The following is a 17242-nucleotide window of genomic DNA, read 5'->3' as shown; positions in this document are numbered from 1 at the left end:
ATTGGCTTAAAGTAGTTAAACGAAGTAGCTGTAATGTTGTGTAATTAATAGTTATGTTAGTATAATACTATAATGTTGATTATTATTATTTTTTTCAGTTAATAAAATAATAAATATATTGATGAAATAAACGGCTTAAAAGTATTATATTGCTTGATATTATTGTATTATAATTATTTAGGTACAATAGTTGGTGATCTGAGATCTTATATAGGTATACTCAGATAGGTGTGTATTATCGAAATTATAATAATGTTCATTTATAAATAGAGGAATGAAAAAAAAATATTTCTGCTATTGAAATCTAAAGCCACTGAAAATAAGTATTCGAAAAATATTTGGTATACTTTTTGTGAAGTATTCCAAATACTTAGGAATATTATTATCATAAAGTATTCGAATACATATTCTGAATACTTTTTTTAAAAAGTATTTTACCCAAGTCTGCATATTTTTTAACTCAAAATAATTTACAAATTTTCGTGATTTTGACGAATTAATTAAAATTCTAACTTTGTGCGCTAATATAAATTATTGTGAGTACACGTTTTTTATAAAATATATAATAATATAAAATTACATTAGTAACAACTTAGCATTACAAGCGTTACATTAAATTTTCAAGTTTTTTTACCAAGAGTACAATTTTTTATCGACAGTAATTTTTAAAAAAAACTAATAAAAATTGAAAATTTCTTATTCCTATAAATAGCTTAAAAACAATCAAAATATTTTTCATAATTTTGACATGTATAGAAAATGCTAAAATAAACATTTGGTAAAAATGTTAAATATCTTTGATTATTCGTTTTTGAGTTTCACCAAAAAAACTTCAATATCGATTTTGTCAAAGGTTAGGTCAGGTTAGGTACATATTTTTTTGTTTTTCTCGACGCTTTCGACAACTAATGGAAATTTTCAATTTTTACCTTTCAGACGCACCTACTAAATTCACTTTTTCACCAGATAATTTAGTGATGTTGAAGATGGAAGCATTATTTTGATACTTATCGTGTAGTGTAAAGACACACAAAAAAACCACACATTATAGTGTAAAATCAATTCATTTTTTGCTACTGAGAATCTAAAATGTAAAATCAAATTTTATTTTATTTTTATAAAATTACCATTATTTTATTTTTGGAATTTTATGATTTATTACGGCTTTATAGTTTTCAAGTTTAATTCATGTTCTTAATATGATTTCTAAGTTACAATTTTGTATAGATATGCCTGTACTATCAGATCTAAATTGAATAAAAAATATAATATACTTAGTGTACATTAAATCTTACATATACATTTAATCAAACAATTGTGCATTTGTGCCCAAAAGTTTCGAATTTTGGGTTGAAATACCCAATATTGTAGCCATATTTAAATTGGTAATTTAGTACCTAAAACGGGTGGTTAATAAATTAGTTAATGATTTTTCAAACATCTTAGAAACATTGTAGAAACATTGTAGAAACATTATAACAAATATTGAATGCTAACCTATAAGAATAAATGTATTAGGAGCGTATGCTGTGATCGTGATGAGTGAATGATGACTATCGAACTAGCAGCTACTGCCACCGCCGAGTGAGCAGTCCGACTCTACTGGCACTGGTAATGCGTACCGCCGCCGAAACCGAACAAGGAGATGCAACTAGCATCTTCCTGGGACCCTGGTACCTAGTACGTCCGATGGATATGATCAATCCTTCTGTGGATATTCTATGGATATCGACGCGGAAAAAAGGCGGAAGGTTTTCATCAGTATAGTATTTACGGTGGGTAGGGGGTCCAAGGGGTTCGGACCGCAACGCCGCCGAAACCGAACAAGGAGTAGCGACTAACATCGTCCTGCGACCCTGGTACCTAGTCCGTACCGTTTACTTGTTGAATAAAATGATTCACAGATGCATCGATAAGTTTTCAAATATGATAACAATAAGGACCAAAAATGGTGGTCTTTGCTTAGACTATAAGACCCATATGTTGTTTTTTAAAAAAAAAACCGCTTTTAAATATTACAATTTAAAATTTTTATAACATAGTTTATTAACTATTTTAGTTTAAACATTAAATTATTTTTTTTCTTTTTAAGATTAGTCACTTTTTTCATTTGAAATTACATTAAAAATAAAATAAAACACAACTTGGTCAGTTTAAATTACTTTATAATACCACATAGTTTAATTTTAAGGTATAAAATGATTTATAAGTATATAAAAGTACATGATTACGTTGCCAGACATTTGGGCACTGGCATATTATTTCGTTAGAAAAAATACTAATTAAGATTACGTTGGCATATTTTTAGTACCTATTTGGGTAACTTATATCACTGATATGAACCATAGACCATAATATACAAATTTCATAAATTACGTATACGAGTAACTAATGTATAATTACTGCGTATATACCTATAATATATATATTATTATATAATTTCACTATTGGTATTTGTATAGCAGTAATAGAAAAGTGCGTTCTTAAAGGTGGTTATAGAAAATTACAAAAATAGTTTATGTCCGTCAATGTTTTTTATATATTTAATAAAATGATTCGCAATACTCGCTAACTGGCAAGTCGTTGGTTAATTTGAATATAATTATAAGTACTAACAACTAGATAAATATTACATAGGTACATGATACATCTGTTATATTTTATGACTTTTATGTAAAACCATTTTAAGGATTACAATTCGTGGTATACAAAATGTATCTATTATTCTACTAAATAATATGAAGGCACTTAAAAAAAAAATCGTCAGATAAACAATTTACAATAAAAATTGTGGCTAAAAAATTTGTATTGCACAGCTCAAAACATACTACTTCTCAAACACAATATTAGTATTTGAACATTAGCCCAAAAGTATGCTTAAAAATTCCAAAAAATTAAAATTAAATGATAAATGGGGTTAGCATGCTTGGTAAATAACTCTGCTGTAGTCGCTGTACTGCTGAAGTATAATATTATATTCCTAAAAAAAAGGACATTTCATGACAATATAATACATAATTAGGACTTATTTTTACCACGTTTCAATATCGTTTATTGGTATAAGGCACTATAACTTATAAGCTGCAGTAGCTATAAATTATAATGCATAATAAGATGTATAATAAACTATAAAGGATTGGATACAGTAAATAATGTAAATTACAGTTATTTGTAAAGTATGTACTATGTTTTTTTTCCCCCTCGTGACGTTTGTGGACTCATCTACATACCTATTATTTTCAAAAATAATTTACATTATTTGATAATATTACGTCCAGTGCACTTTAAAATAACTATAAATATAGGTATATTATTTTCTTTGCTTACTTATTTATATGTATTTTATTTATTAATCCGCAAGTTCATTGTGATGGATACATTTCAATAAAAATATTAAAATGTACCTACATAAAATAAAATGTAAGATAATATTGTAATTGTATTTGTATACCTATTTGTATAAATTTATTAGTATAGACTATAAAATGAGTAATATTTCAAATATAAATTAATAATAAAATATGTAAAATCAACAATATTATATTATTTTAATATTATGAAATATATATTTTTTAACTGTCTAACTGTTCATGTTATTTATTTATGTTTATATACCAATAAGTATGAATGATTTGAGCTTGGTAAATTTCAATAATAATAATAACTGTGACGCAGATTACAAAAGTTAATAATTACATGTGGCTCAATTTCATACTTTTTTTTGTATTTTGGTGCAGATTACCTACTATACGTATTTATATTATGTACCTACAAAATTGACTCTCAAGAATAATTAATAGATTAAGAACTATTATATTATATGAGTTCATTATTGGGTAAATACTAAATGGTAAAATGTTATTATTTGAAAATAAAAATAAATGTTTTTCAACATTTTTTTAAAATTTGTCATGTTATATTTAATTAGTGTAATATAATACCATATTTAAATAATTATGAACTTGCGAGTGAAGCGAGCCCCTCTTTTACATTTAAGGGCCCTTTTTTAATTTCCCGGGACGCCAAAAATAGCCTATTCACCCATGGGCCGCCCTTGACTACACAATATACATTATGTTGATTGAGATTGTGATAGACAAGTCACAACTCACAAGCAGAAGTGCCTAGGTAGGTAGTAACTAGTAGGTACCAACTAAATGACAACAAAATAGGTAAATATATTGTACCACAAATTAAATAACATAAAATTCATGTTACATTCCACAGTCCTCGGTAGTATAGTGGTAAGTATCCCCGCCTGTCACGCGGGAGACCGGGGTTCGATTCCCCGCCGGGGAGGAAAATTTTTTTCAATTTTCAATTTCAACATTTTTTTTTTTGTAGTAATGTGAATCTCGTTAGTAGGTACTTTGGGTGGCTAAAGAAAAAAATTCTCAATTTTTTATTAATAATTTGATATAGTATAAAGTAATAAATGACGTTTTTACACGAACTATTTTACAAAAAAATTAGATTTTGTTGCATTCAAAATTTAGTGTTTGATTGTAATCGTACCCACACACATTCTAACTTTGAAAAATGCCAAAAATTAGTAAAACCATTTCGTCCAAATTTTCTCAATACTTAAATGAATTTTTGAACGAGACACTTAAAATCGATGGTTAAGTTTTACTGTGTATCGCGTATGAAAAACCAGTATCAACAGCTCAATAGTCCTTAATAAAACAATGCATTGCTACACAAAATTTAAAGAAAGCATAAAACGTAAAGAAAAATTTAAACAAAGCTTTTTCTAGTCAACATACCTACATTTAGTACCTAATAATAAGTCCGTATTTTATACTGACCTTTGTCTTGCAATAACGCATCTATTTGTGTTATATAAATCACTTTTAAATAATTTGATAATATCGTTTAGATGTGTAAAAAATTTATTGAATCATATATAAAAAAAATTAAAGGTATAAAAATGTCAAATTAAAAGTTTCATTTTTTTTTTAAAAAGTTTCATGAAAACATGAAAGGTTTCTGAAAAGTTTCAACAAGTCAGTGAAAACATGAAATTGTACATATCTGCGGCTAGGACAACACATCCATAGGGATCGAAAATCGTAAATAAACAATATAAATGTTTATACAATATTTTTTATATTTTGAAATCAAACTTATATAAAGGTTAACCTGACTAAAGATTCATTCTAACGATGAATGGCTTACTTTATGCTATTATGATATTATGCTCATTGTACGAGTCATGTCAAGAGCCGTGATACGTGGGTTTGTAATTTAACAAATAACGTTAACGTTTATTATGCAATATTCAATGACAATAAAATGGTTTTCTATGAAGTGTGGCAGATGAGCGGAGTTAAATATTTGAAGGTAATATTATATAACCTTAAAAACTGCAAAGCATACTATTAATATATTTTAATACATGTACAATAATAATATTATGTACATATGCATAGAACGTAGCTTTACGGTATAATTATATATATATATATTATATATATTTTTCATTTTAAGAAGTAAGTTAAGTTACTTTGTTTTTAATTTTATAATATTTCAATATTTCAGTTTATTTCGTTTTCATGTCAAAAATTTGTATCGTAAATTGTTTAAAGTTAAAAATGTATATCATTCGAATCTAACTATTATATGGAAATACTGTATGAAGTATTAACACTATATCCTATAATTTAGTTTTGGGTTGGAAAAAAATTAAGTACGCTAACGTTGTATAAACAAATTAACTTTTTTTCAACTTAATAAAAAGTTAACAAAAAGTGTGTATTAATTTTTAACTTAACTGAGTTAACCTATAGTTAAATTAACTTTTAACTTTTAACTTTTTGTTATTGGTGCATATTAACTTAACTTAACTGAGTTAAAAAAAAATCATTAACTTGCCCAGTCTTGCAAATATGTATGTACAATATACATGAAATGTTAACTAATTCAGATTGAACGACAAATTATATAAGTTGACGGGTTATAACCAATAAGTAAGTACCATTTTCGTCAATAATTTTACATATTAATGTTTACAGTCGTTTAATTCATAATTGAATAATAAGTATTCAACCAACATACCAACCTAAGCTAGGTACCACTTCAAAAAGTAGCCTCGCTACTGCAATTATTTAAAGGGCTACATTTAGGCAATTTTTAATCTTGTCACTGCGATCCGGGGGTTATGTGTTTAACGTTTGTTATAAATAATTATTAGTATGAATGAAATAAGAAATTCAATGTGGGTACTATACTCTCGTACATGTACATGTCAATAACTCGAAAATAATATAAAATTTACAATACGAATTTTACGACAATTTTATTATTTATTGTTTTAGCAAAATTAAAGTTATTTAACAACTTACCGTTGTCTGATTTTAATTCTGAAAAAATATTTGAATTCACCAGAAAAATGCCTGTATAGATCGTACGAAACACTTTCCGTTTTTAATTTAAATTCAAATGTTATTTATGATTTGAAAAAACTCATATTTTCAAGTTTTCAATTACAGTTCCCAATAATAAAATATTTCATTTTTACTAAGTGTTCTATACGATCTACAAACAATTTTTTATCGAGTTCAATTTTTTTTTCTGAACCAATAACACAAACTATTTTTAATTTTGTCAAAACTTAAGTTCTTTTGAGCTAAAATCATGGGACATCCTAAAAAAATTCATTAAAAATCAAATTTTCAAAGAAAGTTGAAAGTTTTCAGAAAATTTCACTGAAAAAAATGTGTAATTAATGTTGGATGTACCTATTTCTTAAAGTATTAATTTCCAATCTCAATAGTCGTTGCTAGGAAATATCTGAATCCGGCAACCATGTTATTGATGCGTAGATTATTTATTCCGATCTCAAACTTCACAGTAGGTAATAGACCAATACCTTATGCTTGTATAATTTGTATATAGGTCATAATTATCATCAATGTACATAATTTACAGAAACTATCGGTACAAATGTGGCAAAAAAAATACATATCATAGTTATAGAAGTTTGCGATGGATTCCACACTATTTGTCGATGTATTGGCTGGTGTTACCGGAGGATTTGCGTCAGCGCTCGTGGGCCAACCGCTGGACACGGTCAAGGGGAGGATGCAACTGTTTCCCCATATGTACGGCGGCATGATCTCATGCTTAACAAATATTGTCCGTCAACAAGGATTCCGTGGTCTATACGCGGGTATAATACCAGCACTCGCCTCACATGGTGCCGATGAAGCGGTCATGTTTGGAACTTACGGCCAGTGCCAGAAAATAGTGGCCAAATCAGTCGGGATTGACAATACGACTGATTTGAATTACCTTGAAAACGCAGCGGCAGGGAGCATTGCGTCAGTAAGTAAAATTATATTAAAATATAAGGTTAGTGGGCTTTGATAAAATTCTATTTTCTCAATTGGCTAAAGTATACGGACTCTTGGTTGGCGGACTGTGCTCCTACATCTCCCACCTATTATTCAAGCAAACAAACGGCATACTGATCAAAACCACCTTTCTAAAAGCTTCTTAACGAAGGATCTAACCAGAATTATGTAGTTGAATGTGTACTTAGTAAAGCTAAAGCCGAAGTCATACGTAGAATCTTAAACGAAGAAAAGATAGATACACTTGATATTCAGGAAACACATAATCACAACCAGGACCAACTCATGAAAAGAGGAACAATCCTGGGTTACTCTATCACTAGCGCAACTTACCATAGTAAAATATGGAACTGCTACCTATGTTAAAAACGATTGAAAATAGAACCCGATTAATTCCTAAGACGATAACAACATATTCTTCATAGTTACCCTGGTGGGAACCTTAATATAAATAATATTTACAAGCCTCCGACAACTGACTGGCCCACTCTGCTCCTAATACGATACAGCAATAAATATAACCGACTTTAATAATCATCATACGAGTTGGAGATACAGAATTACTAACACCTGCAGAGATAAACTAGTAGAGCGGAGCGAAGCTAATAGAGTAAAATTAGTTCACGATGAGAAACAAAAAGGTACATTCCACTCTGCAAGATGGAACAGAGAGTATAATCCAGACCTGTGTTTTATATCAACGGATAGTAATGGAGCTAGCCTACCAACTCAGAGAAGAGTTTTAGAGGACTTTCCAAATAGCCAACCCAAGCCAGTATTCATAGAGGTGGGATATCAAATCGAAGCAATTAAATCCATTCCTAATCCAAGATGGAACAACACATCAAAAATACTACTGCTGAACTCACAACTAGAAACAACATTATTCACAAACTAGCTGGTTCATCCTGGGGGACAGTAATGCCCACTCTGAGAACGTTGGCCTTAGCGCTAGTCTACTCTGCCGCTGAGTATACCTCCTCAGTGTGAATAAATAGTGCGCACTGAGGCAAGATCGATGTTCAACTTAATAATTTTATGCGCATTATCTCTGGTACTGTCAAATCAACTCCGACAGAATGGCTCTCAGTCTTCTGCAACATTCTACCGCCACATATCTAAAAAGCTGCATGCAGAGAATGGTCAAAATATTTATCAAACTCATCCTTTCCATTACAATCAAGACACTTCAAACCAGAACCTTAGACTAAAATCTAGAAAACCTGCTTATCTAACTACAACCGGGGGTATGATACCCTCACAAATCCTAATACTATTTTAAAAAAATGGGAACATGGCCTTGAACTCATGGACACTGCCATTTTGTTATTTATGAGAATCAGCTGACGGCTCAATCATATATTTCAATAATTGATAGTTAATACTTGATACCATTGTCCATTATAATAACACAAAAATGATAATAAATTATATTATATTTTACTAATAATAATAAAAACAAAAATAATTTTGAACGTGTAATGCGAAAATTATAAGTTAATATTGATAAAATTTTATTTGTTAGTTAAAAAAGCTTGAAAATTTAATATAAGACTCCTAGGTTATTGCTTCAAAGGCAGAAGAAAAAAAATTAAAAATCCATTGTCCCAATTTTTTTTTATAAGCATTTAAAGTTTAAATATTGACAAAATACGTAAAAATGACGAAAATTTACAAATTATTTTGAGTTAGAAATTCATAAAAAATTTTCTTTTTAAATCTAAGATTTGAAAATGTAATATAAGATTACTCATAAGTTTGTCTACCTTTATCAAAAAAAAAATGTCTAGAAGAAACTTAAATTAAATTTTTCCGAGCGTCTGAAATTTATATTTTTACAACATTTGATATTTACTCGATTTCTCATGTAACAATTTTTATATTTTATTGTAATTAAAAAACGAATGACTGTAGATACTTGAAAATTTCACTGAATGTTCATATTAGTATTTTCTATACACCATAAAATGTTGAAAATATTTTGACTCTTTTTGAGCTGTTTACGGACAATGTCAGTTTTCAATTTTTTTAGATTTTTTTTCTATAAATATCAATAAATTTTTATTTGTTTGGTAAAAAAGCGTAAAAATTTAATATAAGGCTCCTGATATATCGTTCTAATAGCAGTTGAAAAATATTAAAAATACATAGGCACAATTTTTTTTTATAAGCATTTAAAGTTCAAATTTTGACAACATTTATCAAATGTATAATTTATTAATTATTTTGTGGTTAAAAATTTATAAATTTATAAATTTTTAACTTTTATGGCTAAGGATTGAAAATTTAAAACAAGGGGTTCCACGTAAATAGGTTATATATAAATTACTTTGTTCACAATAATATCATCAAATATACTTGGTAATATCTTAGGCTGACTGACCGTTTTCGCTCAGAATCGTTTTTCTTATACAATGATATTATATCATTGAATTCAAATTTAACACCATCCATTACAGTGACCCACTTGTAACCTACTGTACAGCAGAGCGACATCCACTTACCCACCTTTTTTTCATTTGTTTTTAGGGCATCAAAATCCGGGGCCTAGTGATAAACCACAGTTTATGGTATTCCTATTATTACTTTTGATTCGGTCCAAGACCTTGGTTTCCAGCTTTCACCAAATTTATTCCCCGAACAAAATATACAAAATATTTGCTGCAAAGTCCTTAAAATCCTCCATTTCGTCAGACGTTGGTAAATCATTAAAATTCAAACTTCACAACTCGCTAAAAAACGTCTACTGTTCTATATATAGTCCGCCCACTACTTAAGTACGAACTTGTTCTATGGGACCACAAACCAGCTACTGATTAGCAATTAAGATAGACCAGCTCAGATTTTTAGGTATAATAATATCATCAAATATACTTGGTAATATCATATGCTGACTGACCATTTTCACTCATAATCGTTTTTCTTATACAATGATATTATATCATTGAATACAAATTTAACACCATCCATTACAGTGGTCAGTGACCCACTTGTAACCTACTGTACAGCAGAGTGACATCCACTTACCCGCTTCTTTAATATTATAATCATATTATTTGAGTATTTATTTCACAATATTATTCTACCTTTTTTATAGTTATTTTATGTTCAAATTTAGACGAAATTAGATATTTAAACGAAGAAGAATGATTTTAGTTTGTGTTATATTTTTAAACAATTATTAGTGGGTACTTGAAACTTCTAAAGTATATTATTGTAAACAAATATGATAATATTTAAATGATAATGATTCACCTTAACCGGTCATCGTATCAATAATAATTAATAACATTATACAATAAACCATCTCCGCTCAAAATCGTTTTTCGTATACAATAATATTATATCATTAAATTCAAATGTAACACCATCCATTACAGTTACCCAATGTAACCTACTGTATATCAGAGCGATTTCCACTTTCTTTTTTTTTTAATATTTGATTATGAGCGGAACGAATGAATGTATTGTATTTACAATGATTTTTGCGTTTTTTTCTGTCTATCATCAACAGGGGATGTAAAAATGCTCTGATTTATATATTCGCATTTTCCATACTTGGTAAAATTTTTAAACTATTTTAACTTTTTGAGGCTTGATAGTTTTTTTCAAAAAATAGTAAATTTTTACAGTTGGAAATTCATAAAAGTTTTTCTTTTCATATCTAACATTAGAAATTTTAATAGAAGATTTCCAACAAGTTTTTCTACCTCTATCTAAAAAAAAATTCATTGAAAGTTACGCTGTTTATAGCCATGAGATAATTTTGATTTTTATTAATTATTTTTTTAACTTTTAAATTTGATAATTTATGCAATAATTTACTAAAATGATGACACAACGTCTCCGCTTAGAATTGTTTTTTGTATTCAATGATAAATCATATATGTAATACATCCATTAATACGACATGTTTGACAACTACTATACAGCAGAGCAGTACCCACTTGTTCACCTTTTTGTGCCTTGGAATTGTACCTATATATTTTGTGTTATATAATAAATAATAATTTTTAAAATGTTAATAATTTATATTTTCATTGGCAAAGAAACTGCAAAATACATATTCAACAAAACTTTTGGTCTATGATCTAAGTCTATTAAAATGATAAGGAAAATGATAGTATAGTGTAGTACTCACCAAAAAATAATAGGGCACAACTAGTGTAGTACCTAAAATAATCCCGGACATAATATTAGTTTATCTTTTCCAAATATATATTTATTTATATATATTTTTATAATAATTTGTTTACATTATATTTTATATTTTTCCAATTTTTCAGTTAATACTCTCCTCAGTCACATAATTTATATGTTTATATTTCTAGTTTTTTTCGGCTTTGGTACTTTGCCCGACCGAATTGGTAAAAATACGTATGCAAGGAATAAACTATGACGTAAAATGTGAATCAGCAGGTCAAGTTTTTAAAAATATCTGGAATTCTGAAGGTTTTAAAGGTCTGTATCGTGGACTAGGATGTACAATAGTCAGAGAGTTTATAGGATGTTCAGTATTCTTTGGTGCATACGAACGGGCTCGTGAACATCTAAGACCAGACGGTCAACGAAAAGAAGACTGTAGTGCTGTAGCTACAATGGTGGCGGGATCTTTAGCCGGGATATGTACGTCGTCGGTCGTCTACCCAATAGATGCAATAAAATCTCGTGTGCAGATGGAAGTAAACGATAGTGAATTTCAGGTGATTCAAAAAGTAATGAGTATAAAAGATGGATCACGAGGATTGTACTCTGGTTTATTGCCAACAATGGTGAAAACCATACCGGTCACCGGAGTTTTGCTGCTGACCGTGGAGTTTTCAAAACCATTTTACCGAAAATGTTTATCGAAAATACCGAGTTTCCATTCAAATAATTCAAATGAAAAGTTTTTTTCCGTTTGTGATTATTTATCTGGATGGACAGCTGGTTTGTTATATTCTCAGATAATCATTAATCGTATTAATCACATTGCCATTAGGTATAGATTATCAGTGGCGATTTTAAGGGGTGAGGCAAATGAGGCGGCGCATCACCTAAAATTTTGAAGTAAATAATACTCAAAAAGTATACTTTTTGGTTCGCCTATAGCACATATTTCGATAATAATTATATATTAATATATATTTCAGTTTTTTTTCGTTTCGTCGATTGTGTAGTTGTGTTGGTTCGATTAAATTTGTTTACGCGTGCTGCCGTGCTTTTTATTAAATTCCATTTATTCTGAAGTCTAATTTTCGCTATAAAAGGGTCTGGGGGGAGGGGGGGGGGGGTGATACATAAGTCGCCTCACCAAAAAATGCTACCAAAACCGTCACTGTTGATTATAAATACTAGAATTTAATATAATGGTATAACGAATGCATAATAATATCCATTAAAATACATTCTTATTCTTATTCTCAGGTATTGTTTCTACATTAATTGGACATCCAATAGACACAGTAAAAGTAATACAACAAGTGAATAATAGTACAGTAAAAACAACCGTTAGAGATATTTACCATCAAGATAAGGCAAGTAAAAAAAAGTTAATTAGAATATTAATGGTGCAACAAATTTTAATTTTAAATCAATTTAACACTTAAAGAAATACAACAAAATATATTCCTTTATATCTTCTGTATTAAACAGTTGAAAGGATATTTTAGAGGAATGATGTTTCCGATCTTAAGCGTGGGTGTTGCGAATTCGGTATTTTTTGGAACTTATGGTAACGTGATGAGGTTAATCCAGATACAACGCGATGACAATCAAACAAATAAGAATATTGATGTCAGGTTTTGCAGCGATGCTGAAAATTTACACAATTATTGGCATATGGATGTATTTTTATCGGGTTGTATTGCCGGCCTTCCTTATGCGTTTATAAACACACCAATTGAAGTTATCAAAACATTGTTACAAGCAAGGAGTACCTAAAGATTCTAATACGATTCACTTACATGATACTCATAAATTACCCGGTTTTAGATGTAAAAAAGCAAGACAATAGGGAAATTCCAAAAACAGATGATCCATTAAAAACGACCAGTGCATTTAAATTAACTGGAGAACTTTATAAGGTCAACGGCATACGTTCACTGTTTCGCGGAGGAACATTATTGTTTATTAGGTTTATTATTATATTAAACAACAAGAAAAGAGTTCAAAAGAAAATATTTTTTTAATAAATTATCTTATTTTTTAGAGATGTTCCTAGTATGGGAATTTATATGCTCTCATATGAACATTTATGTAGCGTGTTAACGAAATTATGGTATTCTGAAACCAAAAACGAGTCAATGCCAATGCATGTGCAAATTGTGTCTGGAGGTGTAGCAGGTACATATCAACTAAAAATTGAATAAACCATATTAAGTAGGTGGCGCGTAACAAAAAATATTTAATTTATTGAATCTCATTTTCTCATATATGTGAGAAATATAATTTATTATCATAATCTATTTTTTATGATTAATTTAGGCGTACTTAGTTGGATCTTGGTGCTGCCGTTTGACGTGATCAAATCTAAAATCATCACGGACAGCCTCACGCAGCCGTTATACAAGGGTGCGTGGGACTGTGCAAAGAAGACGTACATTAAGGGCGGTGCGAAAAGTTTTTTACGAGGATTTCGGTTACTTTGCATAAGGGCTTTTCCCGTTAATGGGATAGCGTTTGCCACGTACGAAACGATTATAAGCAGCTGTAATAAGAGATCGGACCAACTCAACCAACTTAAGAATACCACAGTTGAATCTAAGTGGATTTGAATTTATGAACAAAAAACCAAACAGTATCCACCGAGAAAATATATATTATTAAAACAAAAACTTATGTGTTGGAACTTTCGTGAAATTTATGTTATTCGCTAATCTTAACGTGCCCATTAATCTAACTTGTCGGGTGGCGGTGTCGGGACCCTACAACGTGGGCCCCTAGTGTATTGAATATTTGAATATATTACATTTTAATTAAACTATATAAAACCAATGTGTATGAAAAACGATTATGTGCAAAGAAAGTCTGTAAGCCTATATTACTAACTAGTAATATGTAATAGTAAGTACAATTATATTATTGCTTTTAAAGTAATTAATGTTACTTTTAGACAGGTAGGTAATACAGTAGTTTAAATTAATTTTTTCGGAAAAGCTACATTTGAAAACATCATTGTATGTACAAAATATTACTTCTAGTATCCAGTCCAATATTTGAATTTTGAAAAGTGTATGTAGGTGTACCAGTGTACTACAGTTCCAAATGAATTTACTTCATTTCTCAAAATTAATAATATGTAATTTAAAGGGCCGATGACACAAACAATTTTTAAAAGTTTTTCTATTAAATATAGAAAAGAGGACAACGAATTCAAATTAGTTTTAAAATTGAAATTTAACTACTTGAATACATTTATTTTTCACTAGTTTATATAGGTCTAAATGCATGAAGAATTAAATGGCTTAGAGGCGCCTTAACATCCAAAGACAGATATTATGATATTATGATTTATCTGCTTATGAGGTAATTCCATTATGACAACAGGCAAATACAAGTGCATGTAGATTATAGGTACCTACTTACAATTTATGCGTAAACTATTTAGACTAATATTAAGCTATTTTTACAAATAATTTATTCACAAAATTCTATACAGTATGATTAATATGTTTATTATTTGTCATTTGTCAATATCAATAGTACAAATATTTTTTATTGATCACGAAAAAAATTCTGCGCCAACGACTGGGTCATAAATATTACATAAAAGTATAATATTATAATATATTTTATGGATATTATGACATTAAAAATGATAAATATTTAGTATATTAATCTATAGTGTTTATAATACAATTAATTGATAAATAATAATATTATTAGATAATATAAAATAAATATAAATGCTTTATATAGTTGTATACAATAGCTACAGATTCAGAGTAAGATTACGACTTTACCAATAAGGTTGGTTTTTTGTTCATACATCGTATACAGTTAAGATAATAATGGAGGTTATATAATGATATAACTACTATAAACTATAATTAAAATTATTCAAATCTGTAAGTTTGCATTGGTTTACAGTGTACAATTGGCTAAATGACCTGCCTCGTGATCGACCCAATCCTTTGAGTTGTGAAAAACAATGCCGCAGTCTCTGCACATAAATATTCCATTTTTAAAGACGCCTCTAGAACAAATATTTTATAATATTAATTAAAAATATTTCAATCACATATTATCAATGTCGTAACTTTTGGAGGGGAAGTTTAAATTATTAAAAAATGTATTATTTATTTGTTATTAGTTAATTACCTATATAAATAATTAAACTAATATTTCCAAAATGCATATCCTACGATTTAATGAAAAGTATAAATAAATTTGCTTACAAAAATCATATTTTGAGAAATACAATTAGAAAATATTGAACTTATTACATTAGGATGTACATAAAAAACTACAATTTACAATAGTCAACTTTGGTTTCACATTTTGTGTGTTTATTTCCACCGATATCTCCGTCTATTCGGCTTGCCGAGCTTTGTAATTTAAAACTACATTTACCGTAAGTCCAACGTCCCTACGCCGAAACCCCGATCAATCATTCTACGTGTAAGTCCGCCAGCAACCCTTAGGTTTTGAGTACATGGCCACCCAGGTCATCCAGTTGTACTGCTCAACGGATTGAATCACCACTGACGTCTTTCATCTGCCGTAGTTTTAAGTAGATTTTAAGGTAGTTTTAAGGCCTGTATATTATTATAATTGCATCCTGTCATTCCTCTAAATCAGACCCGACTACAGTGCACATAATTAAATTGTCTCTACTTTGGTTTATCTCGTTGTTGATTCTTTTGTCATTGTACCAATAAATTAAATTGCATACCGGGTGAACATTAAGTGCAAAAAGAGCAATATTTCGTTTAGCTGATAATTTAGTTGCCTACCCGGCACATATCGGGCGCAACATAATATATCGAATTACATACTATTGATTATTCCCGCCAACAAATGTTTGTATTTTGTACATCTATCATTACCATACAGGTAAATGTAATCCAAACAATATCTACAGCAATGGTTCTCAACTTTTTTGTTGTTTGTGGCACATTTTTTATAACAATACATTTTGACGAAACATTATAATAATATTATAGTACCTATATAAAAATTATAATTTTAATTTTAAAATGATATACTAAAACCACGATTTTTAGAAGATATTGATTTCTAATGTTCATAATATTATACCTTGGCCACTAAACGATAAGTGTAATAAAATATAATAATCATTATCGATAACGAAAATTAAGAATTGGGAAATTTATATTTGTATTAAATATGATAGAGTCGAGGCACTCGTACAACTAGTTTGCAACACCGGTTGAGAACCACTTATCTATATATTATAAACCATTTTAGTGTATAACTAATCACAATATTATCAACTTGACTAAAATTATATCAATAACTATTTTTGTATTAATTATTTAATAATTATTTAAAAACATTTAAATGCTACGACACAGAAAAAAGGCGAAGTATAAGGTTATAAATGTTATAACCACTTCCAACAACACACTGTTATTTGTCTAATTATGGCCAAATAAATTAAATATATTATTACATCTATATAATAGGTACCTATACTTACTCAGGAATTGATATTGTGCATCCACGGTTGCGGTGACTTATTGCCGCGGATGTGCTATTCATGATTTGATTGCATCTATAGCACTTCCAAAATCCGCCCTTGGATGTATCAAAGAATCGAATTGTTGAACGACCGCAAAGGCTCCTGGGAAGCAGCTGCCCATTTCTCGCCATTTTCAATTGGTTTAGTCAAAACTCCCTTGACAAAAGCATAATAATATAAAATCAACGTTGATGATAATAAT

The 17242-nt window shown here is 29.1% G+C and overlaps 2 protein-coding genes and 1 non-coding gene across 3 annotated transcripts; all 3 read left to right on the top strand.

Moving 5' to 3' along the window:
- Positions 1–4227: 4227 nt before the first annotated feature.
- Positions 4228–4299, top strand: Trnad-guc (transfer RNA aspartic acid (anticodon GUC)). The gene has a single exon. It is a non-coding gene; the product is annotated as a tRNA-Asp (tRNA).
- Positions 4300–6987: 2688 nt separating this feature from the next.
- On the top strand, positions 6988–13006 carry LOC132948796 (mitochondrial ornithine transporter 1-like). Its single transcript, XM_061019447.1, has 4 exons — positions 6988–7326; positions 11687–12284; positions 12762–12875; positions 12990–13006. Exons 1-4 carry the CDS (start codon positions 6988–6990, stop codon positions 13004–13006), a joined length of 1068 nt encoding a protein of 355 aa, XP_060875430.1.
- LOC132937530 (solute carrier family 25 member 45-like) lies at positions 12782–14110 on the top strand. The gene is made up of 5 exons (XM_061004350.1): positions 12782–12871; positions 12990–13269; positions 13329–13470; positions 13546–13679; positions 13821–14110. Exons 2-5 carry the CDS (start codon positions 13011–13013, stop codon positions 14108–14110), a joined length of 825 nt encoding a protein of 274 aa, XP_060860333.1. The 5' UTR covers positions 12782–12871; positions 12990–13010.
- Positions 14111–17242: the final 3132 nt, after the last annotated feature.

This window comes from Metopolophium dirhodum, chromosome 1, assembly GCF_019925205.1.
Source record: "Metopolophium dirhodum isolate CAU chromosome 1, ASM1992520v1, whole genome shotgun sequence".
NCBI lineage: Eukaryota > Metazoa > Arthropoda > Insecta > Hemiptera > Aphididae > Metopolophium > Metopolophium dirhodum.
Note: the sequence above shows the minus strand (reverse complement) of the source record. Positions and strands in the feature narration are given on the sequence as shown.